The 26,659-nt window shown below is 41.8% G+C and overlaps 1 protein-coding gene across 9 annotated transcripts in view; it reads left to right on the forward strand.

Annotated features, from left to right (window-relative positions):
- JAK1 (Janus kinase 1) overlaps positions 1 to 26,659 on the forward strand; it is a 237,049-nt gene that overhangs the window by 132,825 nt on the left and 77,565 nt on the right. Inside the window, exons 2-3 of one of the 9 annotated variants that reach the window (XM_074004768.1) lie at positions 13,636 to 13,754; positions 14,370 to 14,454. The exons of 4 other annotated variants lie outside the window; for them this stretch is intronic. Coding sequence is in view for 1 of the 5 variants with exons in the window: in XM_065521096.2 (XP_065377168.1) it covers positions 14,287 to 14,454 (168 nt within the window). In the remaining 4 variants the exon portion in view is untranslated. Of the gene's footprint in view, positions 1 to 4,469; positions 4,580 to 13,635; positions 13,755 to 13,898; positions 14,455 to 17,002; positions 17,201 to 26,659 lie in introns of those variants that run through there. 4 more of the 9 variants (XM_074004749.1, XM_074004752.1, XM_074004755.1 and 1 more) reach the window with 4 other exon arrangements.

Below are 26,659 nucleotides of genomic sequence, written 5' to 3' on the forward strand. Positions count from 1 at the left end.
ATTAGTGTTGAGAAGTAGAGGAGATAAATAGTTCTGGTGTCAAGGGAAGCGGAGCAATAAAATGAAGCTGAAATATGACCATTAAGCCCGAGCCAGTCAGATCATCTGTGTGCCTTAATAGAAGTCTGATGATCTTGGTTCAGGTCTTCACTTAGTTCATGTAATAACATGGAATCAAGAGTTCAGACAAGTATAAATGCTTCTGGATATTGTTTCCTAACTAGGCTTAGTTTATAGGCCAGAAAGGTTCTGCTACTATCCTATTATTACTGGGGGAGTCATTGAAAAGAACCTTTCTGTTGTAGTGGACTGAAGACATAAAATCACACAGTACATCTAAAAGGTTTCATCAAAGTTGTCCTTTACTAAAGAGTATTTTTTTATATCTTAGTATAATTGAACTTTTTAAAAAAATAACTTTTTTTTTTCAGCCATGAAATCATATTCTTTCTTAGCATTAAAGATTTTGACATTCTCCTTTGGGAGGCCGAGGTGGGGGGATCACGAGGTCAGGAGATCAAGACCATTCTGGCTAACACAGTGAAACCCCATCTCTACAAAAAAATACAAAAAATTAGCCAGGCATTGTGGCTGGGTGCCTGTAGTCCTAGCTACTTGGGAGGCTGAGGCAGAAGAATGGTGTGAACCCGGGAGGCGGAGCTTTCAGTGAGCTGAGATTGCACCACTGTACTCCAGCCTGGGCGACAGAGTGAGACTCCGTCTCAGGGGGAAAAAAAAAAAAGATTTTGACATTTTCTGTTCAAGAAACTTTTACAGTGAGAATAATTTAGTGTATCTCAGACAATGTTGGAGTGATCAATGGATGAGTTTCCTTGTTCCAATGTAGAAAAACAAATGTTCAGTTGAATTGTAGGTGGATCAGTTTGACCCAGCATTAAGGATATGTCTGAAAAACTGAAATAATGAGGTCAACATTTTCCAGGTTTTTTTTTTTTTCTGTCATTCTGTGATCAACTAAGTCTGCTTTGGTTTTCAGTTACTAATCAATGTTCCACTAAAGCCTATTTAGACACTTTATTTTGAAATAATTATAGATGGACAGGAAGTTACAAATATAACCCAGAGAGGGTCTGTGTTGTATAATTGAACTTTAACAGTGATATGCTCCTTTCTTTCTAGAAAGGCTTTCAATTTATGGAAAAATTAGCAAAGGTAAAAGATATTCGGCATTGGGCCTCTGAAACTTCTTTCGAAACTAATATTTTGAATGACTCCATACAACTAGAATAATGGCTGAAATTTCTATGGTGCTGGTCAGGACTCTGACTGTGGCCTGAGCATGAGATGATTTTCTTGGAAGCCAAATTACTACTAGAAGGAGAAGAATGCTGTGGCGCTCTCTGGGGGTTGGGGCTTGTGTCTCTGGAGCCTTTGAGTTTTCTGTGGGTGTAAGTTTTGCAAATGGTCCTGGTAGCCCTGAAGCTAGAGTTGTCAAAGTAACAGGTGGTGGCTGGGATTCATCTTGGCAGTGGATCAGCTACCCAAATAGCCAAAGTTGCTCAGTCTATATGAGGTCCTATAGACCAAACTGGGGGTGGGGTGGGGAGGATTAGCCCCATACAGACAGTTGGTCCTTTTTTTTTTGTTTTTAAACCGTCATTTGAAATATTTTCTGTAAAAGACCTAAGCTTTAAACATTTAGGATGATTTAAAATGTGCTGCTTTGTATTCTTTTTCATATATATTTGATTTATTCATATAAAATTGCCATTTTTGTATATAAAAATGGTCAAATGTTGGCAGTTTCATATGGTGCAACCTACTGTTTTCTGCTATCACACTGGAAATTCTCACAAACGTGGGATAGCATGTTTCAAAGAAACGTTGGCTCAGCCTCTTGATTTATGGAAGAAATATAGCACTTACGGTATTCTAAGTAGATTAACTAACTTAATCTTTTTACAAGCAAATGAGATAGGTAGATCCTAGTGTTTTCCCGCTTTTTAGGATCACAGAGCTAGTGAATGGTAGAGCTGCGCTCGCACCCTGGCTGCTGGTCACAGGGCTGCGCTGTTTCTCAGCTCTTGTGTTTGACCTCACCTCTCCAGTCATACTTGTGAAAGTCCTGGGTGTCTAGACAGGTGATGGGTGAGTGACATAAGGTACCTGTCTTTGTATTCATGGAAGAAATAACTGGATTTCCCCAAGAATGAATTAATTCTTCCACAATACAAGAGAAATACAGCTAGAGATAGATTGGTCCTCAAGTAAATTTGTTTTATAAGTTGATCATGAATCTTCCTGAAAACTGCTGTGGCCTTAGGAACACTAGAGGGTCCTACTAGTGGACATTCATTCATCTGATGAGCACCGACTATGTTCTAGGCACTGACTGTGAGAAATACAGATGAGTAAAATATAATCACAGCCACCAGGGTAGTCTGGTGGGTGACATTTATAATACAATGTAAGCTAAGGTTGTAATTAATGTGTTTAACAAAGTACTGTAGCGGCACAGAGAAGAGAGTGACTACATTTGGAGTCCACAGGACTTCACCGGAAAGGCGAGGCATCTGACCTGGACTTTGAGAGGATGAACCAGAACTCTGTAGGTCCAGTCTTAGAGATTTAACAAGGATACTTCTTTCAGGGTGCCCACCAATTCCTACTTTGCATTGGAGGGTGCACTGTGTCAAATTTGTATTCTTATCTTAAATACCAAATACTCTTAAAGACCATCCATGGGCCTGTGGAGCTGAGAGTAAATGTAGAGGTTTATCAGGCCTAATAATGAAAGTATGGATAGTTATTGCCATGGAGGAGAAGGGTAAATGTTTTGTAGCGTCCATTCCAACCTTGAAATTCCGATTCTCTGATAAACTCCTACCTCTCCTCTGTTGCTTAATCTCTGATCTTGAGCCTGGAAGGAGAATAGGCAACTCAGTCAATGAGGGAGTGTTATTTAGTAATTGCACATTGGCCTCTTCCTGCTGGATCCCATATTGACACTGGAGTAAGGCTAGAGACTAGGAGACAAGGCCCCATGGGAACTTTGTGAAATGGGGAGGGGCAAGGGTGTGTCCCTGGACCGTCTGTTTCTGGGGCAGCTGTCCTAGGTGTTGAGATACACACAGGTCTTTTCTAAGATGTTCCTACTGGATCCTGTCAGGTTGCACTCTAGCATTCCTGGATTTATTGTGCACCATTTATGGCTCCACAGTCCACTAGATGAAATTGTGAAGACTCAATATGGTGGCTCTCCAGGGGCTTTCCCTCTTCTTCTCTCTTAGCATTGGAGATGACCCGTCAGTGTTGCAAGCAATTCTGTGGTAGCGCATCAAGTATTCTGTCACAGCCGGAAAGGCTGGATAAACATCAAGGGACTGCCAAGACTAGACTTCTCATTCAGTCTGAGTAGGAGGAAAGAGGACAGGTTGTTGGAGAGTTGGTTTAAAAATGAATTATGGGCTGGGCGTGGTGGCTCACACCTGTAATCTCAGCACTTTGGGAGGCTGAGGCAGGCGGATCATGAGGTCAGGAGTTCGAGACCAGCCTGACCAACATGGTGAAACCCCATCTCTACTAAAAAATACAAAAATTAGCTGGGCGTGGTGGCACGCACCTGTAATCCCAGCTACTCAGGAGGCTGAGGCAGGAGAATTACTTGAATCTGGGAGGCGGAGGTTGCAGTTAGCCGAGATCATGCCATTGCACTCCAGCCTGGGCAACAAGAGCGAAACTCTGTCTCAAAAAAAAAAAAAAATTATGATTGGTCTTTCTTGTTTCATCATCTGATGGGTGGAGGAGGGAAAGGGTCAGAAATATTTATTTTAATACCCTCCCAGTATGAATGAGTGATTTTGATCCTAGTTTAGGTTTTGATCTGGTGGATGTGAGATTGGAAGTAGTTTAATTTGTTTGGCAAGGTCATCCCCAAGGATGTCCGATGCATCTGCATTCTTGTTCTAGATTCCATTCTAGCCATGAGTTTGTGAAATGGGGAGGGGCAAGGGTGTGTCCCTGGACCGTCTGTTTCTGGGGCAGCTGTCCTAGGTGTTGAGATACACACAGGTCTTTTCTAAGATGTTCCTACTGGATCCTGTCAGGTTGCACTCTAGCATTCCTGGATTTATTGTGCACCGCGTATGGCACAATAAATGGAATGTTCCCATGGCTAGAGTGGAATCAAGGGAGAAGCTTCCTCGTTCCTATTTCAGAGGGAGCAGGGAGAGTAGTGGTGCATATCCCCACAGCTAGAAATAGATTGGTCCTCAAGTAAATTGGTTTTATAAGTTGATCATGAATCTTCCTGAAAACTGCTGTGGCCTTAGGAACACTAGAGGGTCCTACTAGTGGACATTCATTCATCTGATGAGCACCGACTATGTTCTAGGCACTGACTGTGAGAAATACAAATGAGTAAAATATAATCACAGCCGCCAGGGTAGTCTGGTAGGTGACATTTACAATACAATGTAAGCTAAGGTTGTAATTAATGTGTTTAACAGAGTACTGTGGCGGCACAGAGAAGAGACCGTGACTACATTTGGAGTCCACAGGACTTCACCGGAAAGGCGAGGCATCTGACCTGGACTTGGAGAGGATGAACCAGAACTCTGTAGGTCCAGTAATCTACTGGAAGGTTTTCAAAGAACACAGGTGGACAGAGCCTTGGGAACAGTCAAGGTTGAGGGGGCACTCTTGTGGGTCCACAACCCGAGCTTCTCACCCCTCTCATTTCGTAATGGCTGTCAAGCTCTCCCTTCACTATTGTTTTTCTTTACTGCTTTGTGGATTCATCCTGCTGAGTCACTACAACCTCTGCTCGCAGTCATGCCAGGTCTCCCCCTTAGGAAACGGACCCTGCTCTTCACTGCCTGGTTCCTTTGTGTGGCTGCCTCCAGCCTTCTGTCTCCCCTTCTCAGAGCTATGACAAGAGGTTCTTATAGCCTTAAAAATAAAAAGCAGCTTCATATGTTGTTCCTTTGTGTTATTTATTGCATCATTTGTTGAGCAAGTTTCCCAGGACTGGAGCTGGAGGTCATTTGAGAGATGTCTCCTGGGATCCCACTGAAGCTCTCCTCCACTGATCCCAATTGGTGACCAGGAACAGGGGCTGCTTGTGGTCCTTTTACCTCTCTCCATGTTTTCCAGCTTCCTAAGATACCCTGTCCCTTCCTGCATTTTGGCCAGCATTTATCTTTCCTTCTACTTTGTGCTTCTAGTGGTGCTGGGTCGCTTTCTATCAGCTCCCAAATTCCAGAGGTGGACATGGGTTAGGCCATTGGCTCTGCGTCTTTTAGTGTGTATTGCTTGAGAATGCTCATATTTATATAGTATATTCTGTAGTGCCTGAAAATTCTAAGGCCACAGCGATTTTGAATGATTCAAAGTTAGTCACTTCAGTATGAAACAATGTGAATTTAAAGGCAAACCCAGGATTCTTTGAAAGCAAAAACTTTCTTTAGAGCAGCAGCGTGCTTGGTGAGGCAAATAGATTGCATTTTGTGGTGCCAGAAATAGACGATTCCCTTTTTATACCCTACATCTTTGCCATGTAGTCAGAGACATGCAGATCCTTTGAAGTGAATTCTGGCACCACGATTTTGTAGAGACAGTCAGTGTAGTACAGCATGAGAAGGGCATCTGATGTGTCCTTTGAATAATTTCCGTTGAGGAGTAGGCATCAGCCCATTGCAGAGATTGCTGAGGGGGCGGTGCAGACGAGAGGCAGGTAGTCTTGGGGCATTGTGAAAACAAGTGTGAAAGGCCTTTTGGAATCCTGCTTTTTGGCAGTGTTGTGCAAGTCCCTCCGAAATTTCGCCACTTGCTTGGAAACATGTACAACAGAGGGATACGTCACTTAGGCAGAGACTACTCAAGGGCTGAAAAATGCTGCACTCATGAATAGTTTCGCTGAGCTGGAGATTGGTCACATCTGATGTCTGGATGGTGGCCATTGTTGTTAAAAATAGCTTCGAAGTTCAAAACAGAGGGGTGGGAGCCTTGTGTTCTCTTTTCTTCCCTGGAAAGGGAAGTGTTTTTATGAGCTGTGGAACTTTGAGTAAAACTTAACTTCTTTGTACCTTGTTTTGCTCATCTGTAAATGGCGATAACAGTGGTATCCACCTTATGAGATGTTCAGGATTCAATGAATATAAAGCGTTTGGCATGATGCCTGGCACATATAACTAACACTGGTGTAGTGTTTAATTGTATTTATTATTTTTTCTCATTATTACTGTTCTTTCCTATTTGAGATTTCTCAGAGGTTCCGTACTTGTTTTAAAAGTATAATTCTTTCCATGGCTTTACTTCCCATTAGCAGTGGCTTAATTCTTACTGGGAGAAAAAACCTTTGATTCATGGTAATTTTCTTAATTCCCTTGTCTGACCTTTGGGATGGTGGCGTTGGGAGGGCAGTGCAGAGTCAGATGTCAGTGGGGAACAGAGATTGTGGGCAGTCCCAGGCAGAGGCGGGTGCCAACCGGAACTACCTAGTGCCCTCTCGATTATTTGATGGTGAAATGAATGATTATTGCAGTTTATCAATTTAAAAAAAAGAACCATAGCATTAGTGTTAGGAGTAGCTGAGTGAAGGTATGTGGGAATTCTCTGTACTATCTTTGCAGGTCTTGTGTAAACCTAAAATTATTTCAAAATGAAAATTAAAAGAAAGCCCCAGCAACAAAGCATGATATACATCATGCTGACGCAGTAAATGCTTAATAAATGTTTGTTGGATGCAAGAGTGGGTGAGTGAGTTAGGTTTGAACCCAACCTTGACACTTATTAGCTAGATTACCTTTGGTTAATTACTACTTTTATGAATCTCAAATTTCTTATTTATTTATTTACTGTTTTGAGACAGAGTCTCGCTCTGTTGCCAGGCTGTTGTACAGTGGTGCAATCTCGGTTCACTGCAACCTCCGACTCCCTGGTTCAAGTGATTCTTCTGCCTCAACCTCCCAAGTAGCTGGGATTACAGGCATGCGCTACCACACCCATGTAATTTTTGTATTTTTAGTAAAGATGGGGTTTCACCATGTTGGGCAGGCTGGTCTCAATCTCCTGACTTCGTGATCCCTCCACCTCAGCCCCCCAAAGTTCTGGGATTACAGGCATGAGCCACCACGCCTGGCCCAGATTTCTTATTTCTAAAGTGCCATGATGTCTACCTCACAGCGTTGGTGTGACCATTAAATGAGATGTAAAGAACCTTATTAGAGGATCCAGTTATACGGTAAGTAGTCTAACATATAGCTATTATTGTTGTTAAAGATATTGTGGGCACTTTGTTGATTGGCTATTACCCCACCTCCTTTTTTAGAGACAATATCCATTTAAAAAATACATTTAGGTTTTTTTCAGTTTTTTGCTGTTATGAACAACACTTGGATTAATAGCTGTATAGCTAGATCTCTGTGTGTGTACATTATGTATTCTTAGGATACATTTCTGAGAGTCACATGGGTTCCTATTTTTTGGCTCTTTTTATTCGCTTACCAGAGTGCCTCCTGATAGTTTGTAATTTTGTAACAATTTACCATTAAATAACAGAGTTTTGATAGGCAGAGATGGGAGAGTAGGAGAGAGGGAGTAGCCTGTACACAAAAGGATTGCCTCCTTTACCCCGAAGGTTGAGGCCTCTGAATGCTGGTCTGAGCTCCTAGAGGTGATATCTCCGGATCATGGTAAGCACAACCAGTCAGCCTTGTGCCAAATGCTGGGTGTCCGGCTGCCGTGGTTGGGGAGGGCTGAAGTTTTCACCCTATTGCCAGGGGTGGTGGGGACTTGGATGACTGGCACGCAGCGTGGACAGCTACCACCTGCCCATGGTAGATGAAACCTTACTTTCAATGGGAATGGCCCTCCTGTCTTATGGGAGTTGTAGACTGTGTGGAGTGCAGTTGAACAAGGATGAGCAGGTAATCCAAGTGTACTTAGAATTTGCTTCCTCTGAATATTAGAACATGAAGAGGTCTTTGAGGGAATCCAGCATGGTGGTTTTGACTCTTTGAAAACTGAGGAACCCTATTTCATATCAAGTCCCACATGAAATCTCAGTGTACTAAAGAGTTTGTTTGTTTGTTTGTTTATTTATTATGCTTTAAGTTCTGGGATACATGTGCAGAACGTGAAGGTTTGTTACATAGGTATACACGTGCCATGGTGGTTTGCTGCACCCATCAACCTGTCATCTACATTAGTTATTTCTCCTAATGCTATCCCTCCCCTATCCCCCCACTCCCTGACAGGCCCCAGTGTGTGATGTTCTCCTCCCTGTGTCCATGTGTTCTCATTTTTCAACTCCCACTTACGAGTGAGAACATGCAGTGTTTGGTTTTTGGTTCCTGTGTTAGTTTGCTGAGAATGATGGTTTCCAGCTTCATCCATGTCCCTGCAAAAGACATGAACTCATCCTTTTTTGTGGCTGCATAGTATTCCATGGTGTATATGTGCCACATTTTCTTTATCCATTCTATCATTGATGGGCATTTGGGTTGGATCCAAGTATTTGTTATTGTGAACAGTGCTGCAGTAAACATATGTTTGCATGTGTCTTTATAGTAGAATGATTTATAATCATTGGGGCATATACCCAGTCATGGGATTGCTGGGTCAAATGGTATTTCTGGTTCCAGATCCTTGAGGAATTGCCACACTGTCTTCCATAATGGTTGAACTAATTTACGCTCCCACCAGCAGTATAAAGCGTTCCTATTTCTCACATCCTCTCTAGCATCTGTTGTTTCCTGACTTTTTAATGATCGCCATTCTGACTTGCGTAAGATGGTATCTCATTGTGGTTTTGATTTGTGTTTCTCTAATGACCAGTGACGATGAGTTTTTTTCCCTATGTTTGTTGGCCACATAAATGTCTTCTTTTGAGAAGTGTCTGTTCGTATCCTTCTCCCCGTTTGATGGGGTTGTTTTTTTTCTTGTAAATTTGTTTAAGTTCTTTGTAGATTCTGGATATTAGCCCTTTGTTAGATGGATAGATTGCAAAATTTTTCTCCTATTCTGTAGGTTGCCTGTTCACTCTGATGATAGTTTCTTTTGCTGTGCACAAGCTCTTTAGTTTAATTAGATCCCATTTGTCAATTTTGGCTTTTGTTGCCATTGCTTTTGGTGTTTTAGTCATGAAGTCTTTACCCATGCCTATGTCCTGATTATGGTTTTAGGTCTTACGTTTAAGTCTTTAATCCATTTTGAGTTAATTTTTGTATAAGGTGTAAGGAAGGGGGCCAGTTTCAGTTTTCTGCATATGGCTAGTCAGTTTTCCCAACACCATTTATTAAATAGGGAATCCTTTCCCCATTGCTTGTTTTGGTCAGGTTTGTCAAAGATCAGATGGTTGTAGATGTGTGGTGTTATTTCTGAGGCCTTTGTTCTGTTTCACTGGTCTATATGTCTGTTTTGGTACCAGTACCATGCTGTTTTGGTTACTCTAGCCTTGTAGGATAGTTTGAAGTCAGGTAGCGTGATGCCTCCAGCTTTGGTCTTTTTGCAAGAGATTAATTTTATAAGTTCAGACTTGTAGGCATCATAACTTATAAGAATCATCCATTTACTTACCATAAATAGACTTACAAGAAATTAATTTTATAAGTTTAGACTTGTAGGTATCATAACTTACAAGAATCATCCATTTACTTATGGTGAAGTCAAGAGAACAATGAAGCTGCTTTAGTGAGCACTGAATTTTAACTTGGGTTCTGAGTGGCAGTCCCCAGTCAAATGCCAGTTTCATTATCCAGGTTCCATCTGGTTTTAATTTCGTTTGCAGTATAGAAAAGTCTGATTTGCATGGATAAGTAAGTGTAGATAAAAATAGTTTACTAATACCTTGCAATTTCAGGATACTCTTTAATTAAATTGATCCAGAAGCCTGAAAGATGAATAGGGGGAACTTTGGTCTCCAAGGAGAATCACACTGTTTAACAAATACTTTCATTCTTTATTACAATCTGCAAGACAGATGATAATGTGTGCTTACTCTTTTTATTACAATGCAGCCTGTTATGAATTCATTTGTTTTTGTATAACTGACTATTCCCATGTGATAAGAGCATGAGCCAGCAGATGTGCCTGAGATTTACCTGGCATTTAACTGAACATACTGCAGGTGTGCTATAGCAGTATACTTGCTTGAACAATTTTAAGGCACCAGACAAGTACAGGCCTGAATTTTTAAAAAGAGAGTTGAATCAGTGATATATTTATAAGATACTAATATAAGCTTAGAATTGGCAAGGGCAGCTTTATTCTGAGGTCTACAGAAAGATAATGTGAACACATTTGTCATCATCAGTGGACTAAAATTTCCAATAAAATTTGAATCTGTAGAAGTTTATTATAATCTCTAAAATCGTTAATATATTATCTTAAAAACAAAATTGAATAAATTTTTTTGCAGAGTTTTATAGCACTCAGAACCTTTTGGTTGCTCAGAACATAGCTTGAAAATCCAAATCTTTCACATGCTCCTCTAAGCTGTTTTTGTCTGCTGAGCAGTTAGGACTTCTGGAGGGGGCAGGAAGCTGTGCAGTCAAGTGACATCCTTTCTTTAGTTTTGTGTGTCCATGTGTGTATGCACATGAATGCACTCTTGTATATCTACTAGGTGCAGTGAGAGTTGGCTTCAGGGAGACAGGGAAATGCGTGATTTTGGGGTCCCCAGCCTGATCCTACTTTTTCTGGTAGTGTTCTTTGTTCTGGAATCTTTCTCATCACCTTTTATTGCATGGAAACTTAATCTATTCAGGTCCCAACTTTCAGGCTTCTCTGCTGTGACAAGGCCAATATGATAGACTAGTCTGAGTTAAAAGGTGGCAGTGAGGGAACCAGCTATCCCTCCCTATTTTTGTATTATCATAAGTATCTCATGGCATTGAACACTTTCACTGCAAGTGGCTGCTTCAGGGGCACTGGCAGGTTGGGAGGGACATTGTGTTCTTAATAGTACCTTTTGTGCCATTTGACTCCCACAGTATGAGAGACCCAGCCTTAAGCAATAAGACTGACCCTCTGTAGGACTGCTGCCAGTCTATATGTTGTCTTTGTGAAAACTGGAAAACAGTACCTTGTCTGAGTGGGGTAACCCTGCACCAGAGAGTGTGGCCTGGCTAGTAAAAGGCAGGTTGGATTTCAGCCATCACTTTCTTACCTCAGTTGGGCATTCTTGGCAGTGCCCAACCTGCCCAACCATGTGCTGTAGTCCTGATTCTACCTGCTATCTTCCAGCCAATTACAGTGGCTTTTTATTCTTTTGCATTACACAGATGTGTTCATTGTGGCTGCTTAATAGACATTTGAGTTGATTGATACACGGCGTTGACCAAATAGAGAGAATGGCACTTTGCAGGGTGTTTAGTTCCTGCTGTCTCCATAGCAGCGTGACCATCAGCGACCTGTTACCTTAAGGATTCTATAGTTCATTCGTTTATTAATTCAGCAGCTCCTTCTTAAGTACCTGTAGTGTAAAAGGAGACAGGGTACCAAGCTACAAAGAGCACCATCTTTGGAGTCAAATCTGGGTTTGAAATTTGTCTTTTCTGTTGACTGTCTGTGTAATGTTTGGCAAATTATTAAGCTTTCTGAGCCTCATTTATTTGTTCATTTGCCCACTTATTCAACAAATATTTATTGAGCATTGCCCTTGGCTGGATGAAGATAAAAAAAAAGGAAGACAGATGCAGTTCTTTCTCTCATCTCTAGTGAGGATGTGGACACAAAACAAATACATGGATCAACACATAACAATTCTAGGCTGTCACAAGTGACCTGAGGAAAAGAAACAAGGATGTGCTAAAATTAATAGGAGCTGGAGGGTAGTGGGAAGGGACACGGGAGACCGGGCCAGAGAGACAGAGCTCTTTCTTAATAGGGTTGTCAGGGAACACCCGTCAGAGGCGAGCACATAAGCAGACCCAAAGAATGGTGAGGAACTGGCGTGCAGAGAGCAGTCAAGGCTGAAGAATCAGCTTGGACAAAGGTGGGAAGTAGTTGGTATATTTGAGGACATAAAAATATGGACTTGAGGCATAATGGAAGACAAGATTGGAGACAGTGATGATAACAGTAGCAAGCACTTGTTTAGTTCCTGCTATGTCCAGACACTGTGCTGAGTGCCTTCACATACATTAACTCTTTTAATGCTGACCAAAATACTATGGAGCACATTTTACTATCATTGTTTTACGGATGAGGAAATTGAGGCACAGATGGGCTAAATAACTTATCCAGGATTTCCCAGCTGGCATGTGGTAGAGCTGAGATTCAAACACATGTGTTCTGGTTCCAGACTCTGTGCTGATGTCTACTCTGCTGTAGTGCCAGTGAAGGCTGGGTCGTGCCAGACCTCAGTTTCTTCATCAGTAAAATGAAACTAATATGTGGATTAAACAAAACGTGTGTAGAATGGCAGCCATATCATATCATAAGCATTCATCAGGTGGACTGTATATCTAGTGGTGGTGGTAGTTGTGGTCAGCATTGTAGGAGAATACAGGGGTACATTAGGAGCTAACCCTCTAGGGAACGACCGTGTATACTGATAATTGGTAATGTAAGGAGGACAGGGGTAAGGGCCCTGAGGAAAGTGTGTACATGAACAGTGCTGCTACGGCTCTGAAGTGGGTCAGTTCATTCCACCTGGGCAGTGTGGAGCCACTTGGGGGTTGGGGGAGGGGATCCTGCTGTTGAGTATGGAAAAATGGGCAGGAGTCACATACACTGAGCAGGCAGGAGGAACATTTCCTCTGCACCATCTGGTGAGCAAACATCTAGTGTATACTCAGAGCTGGAAAGTGGAGTCTGGGGACAATAGCACTGGCCACAGGAGAGAGGCAGGAACCGGAGTGAAGATAGGTTAGAGCCAGCACTCACTGGGGGCTTGATGCCATTCTGAAGCTTTGAATCTTTATGCATCAGGGAATGTGTGGTCCTGGGGTCCACAACTCGGTTTAAGGATAAATTTGGGTATCTTCCCAGCTTTCTGTGATTCTGGCTGAGCAGCAGAGAGGAATTTTGTTTTAGCTTTTATTTGATATGCTATCTGTCATCTAGCTAAAGGGGCCTGCCCACCTACTGGGGTTCATGCAGAGGAGAGATACCACTCTAGTAGGAAGCTTTATGACCCCACTTCTCCAGGCAGTTGGTTTTATAGGTGGTTGCTAATATCTGGCACAGGCTTGGAGCTAGATAGATCTGGGCTGTATAGTCTGGGCTTTAACAGCATTTGACCTTGGATCTTGTGTTTGGACCTCATTTAGTTCCCTGTAAAGTAGGGATTTATACCATGTCTCATTGTTTTATAAAGGTCAAATAAGTGCATGGCACTATGCGCCTGAAGAGCATGGTAAGTGCTCGAATGATGGTAGTCAGAATTACTAGATTACATGGTGTGGAAGGCCCAGTTACCCACAGGAAGTCAGTTTAAACTGACTAATTGTCTTCTCCCATATTTTTGAGGTTAGGAAGCCTAATCAGTTGGCAGGACTCATTGGAGCCACATTGAGATGGATATTAAAGCCATTCCCAGACTTTGTGGGACATCAGGCCATGATGTATACACAGTTTTCTTCTTGTTGTTTTATTTTTCCTTAAGGTTTTATTTTCTTAAAGCAGTTTTAGGTTTAGAGCAATTTTTTTTTTTTTTTTTTGAGACAGAGTTTCCCTCTTGTCACCCAGTCTGGAGTACAATGGTGCAATCTTGGTGCACTGCAACCTCTGTCTCCTAGGTTCAAGCGATTCTCCTGCCTCAGCCTCCCAAGTAGCTGGCATTACAGGTATGTGCCACCATACCCTACTAATTTTTTGTATTTTTTTTTTTTTTATTAGAGATGGGGTTTCACCGTGTTGACCAGGCTGGTCTTGAACTCTTGACCTCAGGTGATCCACCCACCTCAGCCTCCCAAAGTGCTGGGATTACAGGCATGAGCCGCTGTGCCCAGCCTACAGCAAAATTAAGAGGAAGGTACAGATCTCACACATGCGTAACCTCCCTCATAACCAACATTTCCCACCAGAATGGTACACTTGGTGCACTTGGTGAACCTACACTGACATCATTATCACTCAAGTCCATAGTTTAGATTAGGGTACACTCTTGGAGTTGTACATTCTATGGGTTTGGACAAATGTATGATGACATGTACCCACCATCATTGTACTGCAGAGAGTATTTTCACTGCCCTAAAAGTCCTTTGTACTTTGCCTGTTCAGCCCCTGCCCACCATGTGTATTTGCTGTCCTGATTTTAGATAATCATTATGGGGTTGGAATAATAGCATCCTATGAAGTGTTTGTGGCTTTAAGTGAATGTCAGCAGTTCTACATTCCTGTCCAGTAGATGCTATCTTTCAATTTGCCGAAAATACTGATTCTGTTTTTCTGTACTTCAGAACAAACAGAGGAATTTTAGAAGAACTACCACCCACTTCCTCAGACTCACTGATCACCTACTTAGGAGCCACACATAGTTCTAAGGTCGGTGCATGACATACAAAGACAGTAAGACCTTACTTGGCCTCATAGCAGAGCACAGCTGGGGCAGTGGGCCCTTGTTGTTTGTCTCTTTGATGCTGGGCTGGGTACCTTTGACATTTAGGAGGTCATGGCTAGGAATACTAGGAATCCTATAATGTGCACAGCAATAGTCCTGTGGATAGAATAATTTTTCTGTAGCCTGCGTGACTTTCAAATGTCTCCCCAAACTTTCTTTGCAGGGAGAAAGCCTGTTCGTAATTTTCTGAACCTAGAACGTGTAATTCCATTTTATGTAAAGGACTTTTTGCATTGTTTTGATATACCCTTAATTTTCTAGGAATGCCACTACTATGTAAATTGGTACAATGTACTATATAAGCTACTACACTATTTTATTTGTAACTTTGCCAAAAGCTGTTTACCATTTTTATAAATCACTCGCCAATGTTGGTGTGCATGTATTTGTGTCATCAAGAATAATATGCAAGATTCTGACTGCGTTTATAGTTATTGCATTCAGGGTTGTTCTGTTGTGTTAGACTACTTCATTATGTCTCCTGATGTACTCGTGATAGAGCAATTACTACCGAGATATATATTCTTACAGATTTCTTTAAATTCTTTATTTATAGTTAGGACATTATATTATTTTGAAATTGCATATAGTTTATATTATTTTTGATTTTCATTTCAGGGTAGTAAAGGGAGAGCATTACGACATATATGTTTTAAAAAACAGCAAGAGTCGGAATGGGAGGTGTTGGGAACCGTTGGTCTGATGCATTGGAACTGTATCAGTAAGACCTGGCAAAGTGCAGAGAAGTCTGTAGGGGAGAGTTTAAGCTTCATTTTGTTTTAAGTCATGGTATGTGTGGCCTTGATTCTAAACTCTGTCTTTGAATAAAGTTGTTTTTGTCTGGTGGTTTTGAAGTTTTAGAAAATGGGAGTATACAAGTAGATGTGAAGTGGTTACAGTGGTTTAGTCACAGCACCCTGGGCCTGAGAATCTTAGCTGAAGGGACTCTAATTTGTGACATAGTCACCACAGCCAACCAATGGGAATGTCCCCATGTGATCTGAACCAAAGTGGTTTTGGAGTGTTTAAAAATGTGTGTTTAATAAGCTAAAATTATCTGTTAACTGTTCAAGGGTGATTTTTGTATTTTCAAGCATTCACAATTCTAATTAAATGGCATTGTGTAATCACTTGTGGTCTCAATGTAGTTTATAATGAGTTAGAATAATGAAGGGATAGTGAGACTGGAAGTTAGAGACACAGATACCCATTCTGCTTAAGGTATCCTTAAACAGATAGGTGTTAGGACCAGTAAGTAGTGATCCCAGAAACACAATAAAATGTTTAATGAAGTGCTAATTATGTTGTGTCAGTCATTGTAGGCTGGAGTTGATGGAGCTAAGTAGTGGAGGAGGAGGTTGGATTGAGATGGGTCTTGAGGGGTAGAAAGTAGAATATTAGTAGAAAGAACCTGCAATTGTTTCCTACCCCGACTTTCCAGGTTATTATTATCTACAGAGTCACATTGGCTTGTATTCCAAATTTACTTTTGTAGTAGCTAATAAGTGTCTTTTTTATTTAGTACCTAATGTATGATTTCTACTGTGGTTGGTCCTTGACAACAGTTAGATGAGAACGAATTGATACTAGAGATGCAGAAATTTAAGGCTGAGAAGCTCAAGTGCCCAGGACCACACACAGCTCGTAAGTGGCAGAGCCAGGATTTAAACTCAAGTTTGACTGATGTCAAAGCCACTCCTTATGGTCTTTTCATACTTTTGCTCTAGAGATGGTGATCATGATTAGCTTGTTTACTTACCAACCATTTTCTATTCAGATTATAAAGCAGATCTCATTTGGCTGAAGACTTGGAAATTTAAGTGTTTGATATGTAATCTATGATTGAATTTAAATGAGGTATGGTTAGAAAGTTCCAGCCCAGTTAGTAATTTAGCACCTTAAAGCATTTGACAAGCATGGTTAACCAAAAACCTAAATCATACTAAATGTTTGAAGTGGTGAACAGGAGGGAAGATTTTTATATTGTTACTAGTCAGCTTTAAAAAAAATGTGTTTGTAAACTGAGAAGTCTAGGTATGTGACATTTATACTCCTGATGTTTGACTGGCTTTGGAAATTCCCACATTGTGACTTCTTGTAAGCTTGGCTGAATAAACTGACAGGGGATTCCAGCCCTTATTGTATAATTAAAGGTGAGGATACAGAGTGAATCTCCCTACCTCCAAGTATTGTGTAGTTAATTGTAGCTACCAATGAAATTATCAGGTCAATGTGAAAAAAAAACCTTGTTTTTATTTATACAGGGTACAGGGATGGTCTGGTTAGTTGTTCCCAAGTAACTAACTGGGGAGACCATTTAATAGTGTTGTTTTTTTTTTTTTCTCATAAGAACAATCAAATGAGGAAACTAATAGCACTGTGGGCTGCTTAGGGAATTTTTGTCCCTGAAAGAACTGCTGCAAACCCTGTGTCTCAGGAAGGATGACGGAATGTCTCAATGTCCATCTGTAGGGAGAAGATTGAAGTCCCTATGCTGATCTACTCTGCCTGTGCAACTCTGTGATTTGCAGCCGATTACTTAATCTCTCTTTACTGTTGTTGACTCAAGTCATGCTATAGCTGGTTTTTCATATTCCAAGGACAGAGTTCAATAATTATCTTCTTGGTTGGAAATGGAAAGAAGGTATATCTGGAGTCAAGTCCAAATGGGTAAGCCATCTTACTCTAGCAACTCATCGTACAAAGGGACTAAGAAGGGAATAGAGAAGCTGTAGTGTTTATAAAAGGTTGATCTACTCCCAGTAGTATAATCACAAAAATTTCTAAAAGGTTTTATTTCAACCATTTATTTTCTTATCCCTAGGTTACACACCAGTTTGGTGAGAAGAGCTCAGTTTTTCGTTTTAAATGAGCTGAGTGCTTGTCGCAGTTCAGCCACTTGCTAGCTGCATAGCCTTATGCAAGTCACTTAATTCTCTGAATCTCTGTTTCTTTATCTGTAAAATGGATGTGATAACATCTTCCCTACACACTCCAGAAGGTCACTGGAAATCAGTTAATAGATGTGAAAGTGCTTTGTACACTTCAAAGGGCTGCCTAAATGTCTGTACGAGCCTGAAGGATAGTTGTTATGCATTCAGTTATCAGTAGTCTAGGCGGCTGTGCAGAAAGGCAGAGGCGAGGGAGTCATATTTTTGACAACTGACTTGGGGTTCTGTGATCCAAAGCCCGGAAATGCTCACTTAGATTTTTTTCCTAATGCAGCAGTCTTGTGCTGGATTTTGGAGTGTAGTAGAAACGTGTGTTACACTTATTAAAGGGGTTTGGCACTCTGTAATGTGGGATTACTGGCATAGAAGATGAAATGATAAAGGAACATCTCATCATATTCAGATGTGTGAGTCATGCACACATATGAGTTACTTTGAAAAATGGAATTATAATAGAAATGGGCATGAGTTCAACTTATATTATTTTCCTTGGCTTTAGCAGTTTTCAGGTTAAAAGTCACTGGATACATTTAACTGTCTTAAAGCACAGCATTTATAAAAAGCTTTTAGAACTTAGACTGTACAAAAGCACCTGAATTGCAAACTGTGTCTTTTATTTTCTCTACTAGTAGGATATTAGGGACAGTTTTGCCCTGGACCTGTTCTTGTGTACTGCTTTGATACTTAGGCAGTGATTCAGTAAGCAGGAATATATAGACTCCTATAACCCTGTTGGCCTTCAGGGAGCTTCATGCTCATTTATTCTGCCTGCCTGTTTTACAGTGGGGAAAACTGAGGGCCAGAAGGATTCCTTGAATTATCCAAGGCCCAAAGTTAGATTCTGGCAGAGGCAGGGTTAGAAATCATTCAGTCCACACTATGCTGTCATCAGTGCTGGATGAGAAAATTTCCACTGCGAGCATTAATTTAATTTTATTTAATTTTAGTTTAGTCTAGTCTAGTCTTAGTTTAGTTTAAGACAGAGTCTTGCTCTGTCGCCCAGGCAGGAGTGCAGTGGATCTCAGCTCATTCCAGCCTCTGCTTCCTAGGCTTAAGCAATTCTCAAGTAGTTCTCAGCCTCCCAAATAGCTGGGACTACAGGCACGTGCCTCCACACCCAGTTAATTTTTATGTTTTATGTAGAGATGGGGTCTCGCCGTGTTGCCCAGGCTGGTCTTGAACTCTGGGCTCAAGTGATCTACCTGCCTTGGCCTCCCAAAATGCTCGGATTAGAGGCGTGTGCCACCACACCTGTCCCGTTTATTCCATTTAAATTACTGTTCATTTCATGTAAGCCACTTTTCCGTGTTTCTATCAATTTCAGATTTGGACATAATTTTCAAGGATTATCCTTTTTTTCTTTTTTTTTTTGAGACGGAGTCTCGCGCTGTCACCCAGGCTGGAGTGCAGTGGCCGGATCTCAGCTCACTGCAAGCTCCGCCTCCCGGGTTCACGCCATTCTCCTGCCTCCGCCTCCCGAGTAGCTGGGACTACAGGCGTCCGCCACCTCGGCCGGCTAGTTTTTTTTTGTATTTTTTAGTAGAGACGGGGTTTCACCGTGTTAACCAGGATGGTCTCGATCTCCTGACCTCGTGATCCGCCCGTCTCGGCCTCCCAAAGTGCTGGGATTACAGGCTTGAGCCACCGCGCCCGGCCTCAAGGATTATCCTTAATGCTACACCTCCTCTTTATGCTTAAAAATTTTGTTTGATTCATTTAACCAGAAATGATCACCGTGATTTTTACCTTTCAATAGGGAGCTACTTTTTCATTAATTACTTGGGTCATATTTGTCACTTGATTCTTAGCACTTTTTTCTTCTGATGTCATTATTATTTATCGAGAAACACTTGAGTTCTTACTCTGTGCCAGGCTCTGTGCTTAGCAGGTGCTGGAGGTGGGAAGGCACTGAGTGATGGAAGGACCTCATCCAAGAACCTGACTCTGTCCTGAGAGGATCTAGTGTGTCTGTCAGGCCCCACTCCATTTGACTTGGGACTATTATTGTTTTTATAGTAGCTAATGGAGAGACTCATTAGGAAAAGTCATGCTTTTATTCATTTCTGTTTTCAACCTAGCTAAGGAGACATACATTACAAGTAAATAATGGCACCAATTGGCACATGATGAAAGTCCAGGGGATTATTGCCTAGGTAGAATTTTAGAAAGTTGCTGCCGTTCAGGATGGTCTTTAAAGAAGCACAGTATTTGATTACTGGAGAGGATAAGGTAATTGATTTTTTTTTCAAGTTTCAGTTATTTATTAATCAGTATACTCTCCAACACAATATATCAACATGATTTCATGTATCTAAAGGATAAATATTTCCTAGTTAAGTGGAAAATTGTGCACATAGCTTCTGGAAGATCTTCATTCTTTTTTTTTTTTTTTTTTTTGAGATGGAGTCTTGCTCTGCCGCCCAGGCTTGGAGGTGCAGTGGCGCTATCTTGGCTCACTGCAAGCTCCGCCTCCCGGGTTCACGCCATTCTTCTGCCTCAGCCTCCCGAGTAGCTGGGACGGCAGCCACCTGCCACCACGCCCGGCTAATTTTTTGTATTTTTTTTAGTAGAGACAGGGTTTCACCATGTTAGCCAGGATGGTCTCGATCTCCTGACCTCGTGATCTGCCCGCCTTGGCCTCCCAAAGTGCTGGGATTACAGGCATGAGCCACCGCGCCCAGCCTGGAAGATCTTCATTCTAAGCAGCTTTATAGTGAAACATTTCATTTAGAAGTCTGGACTTACTTTCTTCATTTGCTGCAATCCACATTCACTGAGTAGAACTTGTATTGCTCGTTGGAACCCAGTTTATTCCAGGGCCCTGGGTCATTCTTTCTGGCCCAGCTGACATCTGGATTGAAATGCCAGATGCAAGACATACAGTGCAGCTCTGGTGCTGCTAGCTCCATTAAATACAAAGAGGGGGATCAAACTCAGCTCCTTCTTGGCCTGACCAAGGACCTAGTGGAGCATGTTTTCAGCAAGGGCCTCTAATTTAAAAGGAGAGAATTAGCTTAGCTGCCACGCCCTTGACTAAGCAGTATCTCAGAATAACGTAATTGAAAATTAATGAGTATCTACTTAGGGTCTTGAAATATATTTAATTTTCTGTGGAGGGGACTTTTAAAATTGAAAAACGTATCAACATAGAGAAGACTATATAAACAGTATGTGTGTAGTTAGAGAAAAATACCTATGTATCCACCATTCAGGTTAAGAAAGAGAACATTACTGGTGTCTTAGAAATCACCTGGTACTCCACTGCACTTCCCTCAGAGGTAACAGTCACCCTCATTTTGGTATCAATCATTTCCTTCCTACCAGTGTATATGTCCCCAAAGCAGGCATAAACCTCGGTATATAAGGAAAGGGCAGTGATGCCAAGATGAAGGCTCCCAGGAGAAGAGCTTCATGGTCTGTGGTTGAATTCATTACCCCGGATCTGAACAGAAACTCTGGGTCAAGTCTGGATCGAGAGTTGAGAGGTTTCAGGGACCCTTTTGGGAAAGTCAGTAGAAAAGATCATGAATGAATTGTGGGAAACAGGGCTTCTCATAGTTGGGGGTGCCTGGAAGACTGCAGTGGGCCCAGCTTTTGGGAGCCTGGGAGGAATGGAGTCAAGAGGGATGGGCTGCTCCACCCTGGCTTATGTCCAGCTCTCAGGAATAGGCCACATGGAATACTTCTGTGGGGTGAAATAGTCTTCTGCTGATTCAGGCAGCAGGACACAGCGCGGGAACAGCAACTTCATCAGTGCATGATTAAGAAGACCACTCTGTTCCTTGCTCCTGGGAATTCCCTTCACTTCCTCTTTGTTTAATATTTATTTCCTGTGTTGGAGCCTGTCTCCTGCTATTTTCAGAAGGGTGCATAGCAGTATGTTTTTTGAGGTCTTTGATGTCTAACTGTGTCTTGATTCTTCCTTCATAATTTGTTGATAATTTGGCTGGTTATAGACTTCTGGGTTGGAAGTTGTTTCCCTTCAGAATTTTGAAGGCATTGGGTGGCTGTCTCTTTCCTCGGTGCAGCTCTTAAAAAGCCTGAGAATATTCTCAATCCTTGATCTTTTGAATGTAGCCTGTTTTATTCTCTTTTGGAAGCTTATAGACCCTTGTTTCCAATGTTCTGAAGTTTCCCAGGAATGACCCAAACAGGTCTTTTTCTCCATTGTTTTGATGGGCCTTTCCAACCTGGCAACTGGTAGCCTTTGGTTCTGGGAAGTCTTTCTCAAATGGTTTTGCTGATGATTTTCTCCCCTCCACTTTCTCCGTCTTTTCTTTAGGAATTCAGACATGTGACTGTCTGGATTGGCCCTTTTAATTTTCTTATCTCTTTTCTCCTATTTTCAAACTGTTCTTTTCTAACCTATTTCCTAAACCTTTTTTTTTTTTTTTTGAGAAAGGGTTTCACTCTTGTCACCCAGGCTGGATGGAGTTCAGTGGCGGAATCTCGGCTCACTGCAACCTCTGCCTCCTGGTTCAAGCGATTCTCCCACGTCAGCCTTCTGAGTAGCTGGGACTACAGGTGCACGCCACCATGCCTGGCTAATTTTTGTATTTTTAGCAGAGACAGGGTTTCACCATGTTGGTCAGGGTGATCTCGAACTCCAGACCTCAAGAGATCCCCTTGCCTCAGCCTTCCAAAGTGCTGGGGTTACAGTCATGAGCCACCGCGCCTGGCCTTTCCTAAACATTATCTTCCAACCTTTCTAGCTTTTGAAAATTAAGGTATTATTTACCTACAGCAAAGCATGTCAATCCTAAGTGTTTCTTTGGCTTAGTTTTGACAATCATATATGCTTGTGCAGTTACCATCCTAAACAAAATATAGAACATTTCTATCAACCTAGAAAGTTCCGTAGGGCCCTTTCCCAGCTGTGTTTTCATTTCTGTTGTTATCTTTTTAATATTCAAGAGCTCCTTTTTTCTCTGAAATGTTACTTTCAAAAAAGAAACATTTTATTCTTGATTCATAAATAAAAGGTATTCTTTTATCTTTCCGAAGACATTAATTTTTAAAGTTTTCTCTCTGCGTAATATTTTCTCTGAGTTGCTTTTTTCTGTCTCCATGTCTGCATTAGAGGCTTTCCTCAGACATCTGTTTACCTTGGCTGTTTGTTTATGATTAAACTTGGAGGAAGGCTGAGCATGTGCCCGGGGCTCGTGAACTTTGGACATCACTAAGAGTGAGCCATTAATTGGGGAACTCCCAACCTCTGTGTCTTTAGGTCAGTACTGGTGAGATGGTCACATTCCTCAGAAGACGGTATTCAGTCCCTCACCTGGAGGGCTAGGGACTGGCTGCCAGCATTTCTGGAGCTGCGAGGAAGAGAGTGAAGGCTGTAGCATCCTGGCCCCCAGCACTCAGCATGTGTGCAGATGCCGTCTTTCTGCGTGCATGGAGGTTCCCATGCTTTGCCTGGCATCACTAGTTACAGGACCCTTTGTCTTATCCTTTCCAGAAACTAAACCTATAGACCTGTGTTTCCTTAAAATAAAATAGTCACTAGCCACATGGTAGCCACTTAAATTTAAATTAACATTTAATAAGATTATGTCAGTTTCTCAGTTACGCTAGCCATCTTTTAAGTGCCTAGTAGCCACATGTGACTGGCTGCCGTGCTGGGCACGGCACAGATACAGAATGTTTTGTGGACCGTTTTACTGGACAGTGCTGGTCTAGACTTTTGCTCGGGCGGAGGAGTGACCAAGGGGATTCTTTTTCTCAAATGCCTTTCCCCAGCCCTCTTTCTTCACCCCAGTTCTGCTACTTCCTTCCAGTTCCTGTGACTTTGGAGACTTCTGTGGTATATGTTGATTTGGTTATCAGCTTTTGCCGTTGTCAGCTTGGGATTCAGTATTTGTGGATTATTGATGTCATTTTTATTTTTATTTTTATTTTTTTTTACACATCCAACTACTTTCCAGTTTCCAAAGTTGTAGTTTTCTCCTCTTCTATTCCCCTTACATATTTGTGAATTTGGTTTTAAAAACATGCTGTATTTATCATACTACTTTATATATTTTAAAAATATGTACTACAGGCTGGGCGCGGTGGCTCACGCCTGTAATCCCAGCACTTTGGGAGGCCGAGGTGGGCGGATCACAAGGTCAGGAGATCGAGATCATCCTGGCTAACACAGTGAAACCCCTTCTCTACTAAAAAAAATACAAAAAAAAAATAGCCAGGCACGGTGGCGGGCGCCTGTAGTCCCAGCTACTCAGGAGGCTGAGGCAGGAGAATGGCATGATCCCGGGAGGCGGAGCTTGCAGTGAGCCGAGATCGCGCCACTGCACTCCAGCCAGGGGGACAGAGCGAGATTCCTTCTCAAAAAAAAAAAAAAAAAAAAAATCTATATTTTAGTGGAGTTTCAGAAGGGAATGAAATTGGGTATTTGTGTTCAATCTGCCATTTTAGCTGGGAATCCTGCCTCATTTACCTTCACAATCCTGTAAGGTATATATGTGGTTATTCTCATTTTATAGTGAGGAGAGGCAGGTAAAATAATTGACTCAAGGTCACATAGCTAGTAAGTGGGATTTGAAGTTGGGTCAGACTTAAAAAATCAGAGAGGTTTTTTATTGAATAGTGTTGTGCCTTATCTTGTATTGAGGAAAGACCCACCCATCACACATTCCCCACGTTGCAATACTATAGTTATAGTTGTGTTTTAAATACCATGTATTTGGCCGGGCACAGTGGCTCATGCCTGTAATTCCAGCACTTTGGGAAGCAGAGACTGGTGGATTACTTGAGGTCAGGAGTTCAAGACCAGCCTGGCCAACATGGTGAAACCCCGTCTCTACTAAAAGTACAAAAATTAGCCGGGCATGGTGTACATGCCTGTAATCCCAGCTACTCAGGAGACTGAGGCAGGAGAATCACTAGAACCCCGGAGGCGGAGGTTGCAGTGAGCTGAGATCACGCCACTGCAGTCCAGCCTGAGTGACAGATGAGACTCTGTCAAAAAAACAAAACCAAACCATGTATTTGCCCAGATATTTCCCAGTTTTCCTTACAACCACTTAATAAAAGAGGTCAGCCTTGGATAGTTCTCAGGTTCTTTTCTCCTCAGCTGTTTATTTCATTGTTTTGGGACTTTACAACCTCTAAATGTTGTGTTAGCTTTCTCTTTAGCAATTCTCAAAGTGTTTAGAGTCAGAAGCATTCCATTGTTTAACTTAAACCTTTTATTTAAAGCATCTATGGTCATTCTCTCATATTAAAATTGTTCCCATATCTGTCTCTTAATTTAAACCTCACTTTTCATAAGACGGCGAGTAGATTGTGTTTGTTTTTGAATCTCTAGTGCCTGGCCCCTTGTCTGAGGTAGGGGATTCATAAGTGTTTGGTTCAACATCATCTTTTATTTGAACCATTGCAAGTGCTTCCAAACTGCTGGTCTCTGCCTTCTGTCAGCTGCTCTCAAAATGACCTGACATTGGTCTTTCTCAAAATCAACATTCACTGGCCTCCTCTAACCTGCTTTGTAGAGTCCTGGCTACTCAACATGGTCTAGAGGGTTGACCACGCCTGCCTCTCCCCACTGCTGTAGCCCCATGTCTGGCCACTCACCCCCCAACGTACCCTCCAGTGCACCAATGTGCACTTCATCTGATCCACCCTTACATGGAGTTAGAGGATTATTTTTGTTCCCACACACTTTGTTTCAATTCCTTCCTTCCTTCCTCCTTTCCTCCCTCATGGAATCTCGCCATATGTATTATTCTGCAGTTTGATTTTTCTCCTTAATACAAAGCTTATCATTTTGTAACTGTTGAATGGTCAGTTCTATTAGTATCTGGTTCATAGGAATTACTACCATTGTATGGCCAATTTCTAGCACAGAGGCTGGCACATTGTAGGCACACAAAAATTATTTATTGCGTGAAATTGAGCCATGGTGTTGAGTAAGTCCATGGCAGTTCACTTGCGATTTATTGTCTTGGAATTCTGCTGTCAGTAGGGTGATCATATGTTCCACTATATGCCTATTCCTATTTTCCCAGTATAGTTAAGAATAGTTCCTGATGTTTTAATACCTCCTAGTTTGTACAGTAAATTGTATATACACCCCAACCTGGGCAATAAGGCGAGACCCTGTCTCTACAAAAAAAACCAAAAAATACAAAAATTAGCCAGACGTGATGGGGTGCGCACCTGTAGTCTCGGCTGTTCTGGACGTTGAGGTGGGAGGTTTCAGCATGGAGCCTGGGAGGCCGAGATTGCAGTGAGCCAAGATTGTGCCACTGCACTCCAGCTTGGGTGACAGAGTGAGACCTATCTCAAAAAAATGTATATATAATTTTTATATGTATATGGGCACCCTACCAATCAAACACATCTAGGTGGAAGCTCATTTTACCATATCCAGTGGAACAGCTAGAGAATAAGAAATATTTGGGCTGTGAGGTTGCATTTGAAACATTGAATCCAGTTTCTTTCCAACCAGCCAATCAGCAAAGCCCCAAATCATACACTGGAAAAGTTACCTTTGATGCATCTTCAAAGCCTAAATGTTTCATTTTCCAGAAGGACTACTGATTCCTTTTAGAAGTACTTTTACAAGGAGTGGTTTACCTTTCAGAAATGGACCTTGCTTTGTTGCTCTGCTACTTCCCAGCAGTATGACCTTGGCAAAGTTCTCCTGGAATATAAAATGGGGATGAGAATAGTCCTGCTTTACAGGGTTAATGTGGCAATTGAGATCATTCGTGCAGAGTGATTAGCATTGTTAGTGGCATAGTAAGTGCTTAGCAAGTATCAGCTTTTATAATTGGTGTTATGATCATGACCATTACTATCTTTTGACATAGACTAGTTCAGAAGACGTTGGTTATGGTCTTGGAAGGAGTGACTAGGATCTGCCCCACAGCTTTCTAATTGCAATGTATATGGCCTTAACTGCCTGTAAATGCAGGATGCTACTGCATTGTAGAGGGTGGATAAAGAAAATCAGTAAGAAGAAATCATGTGTGGGTTGCAGAGGAGAGAGCAGAATGACATAACTGTGGTTGCAAGTGAGTCAGGTGTTAGCTGTGTCTACTTTGGAAGTCTTGGGTGGGTCAGATTTGGATTGGTATTAGAGCAGATGGGCCTCAGAATCACCTGAGAGTTCAAAAAATTGTCTACTCTGGGTTCCAGCCTCGGAGACCCTGATTGATATGGGGTAAAGATT

Source organism: Macaca fascicularis, chromosome 1, assembly GCF_037993035.2.
Source record: "Macaca fascicularis isolate 582-1 chromosome 1, T2T-MFA8v1.1".
NCBI lineage: Eukaryota > Metazoa > Chordata > Mammalia > Primates > Cercopithecidae > Macaca > Macaca fascicularis.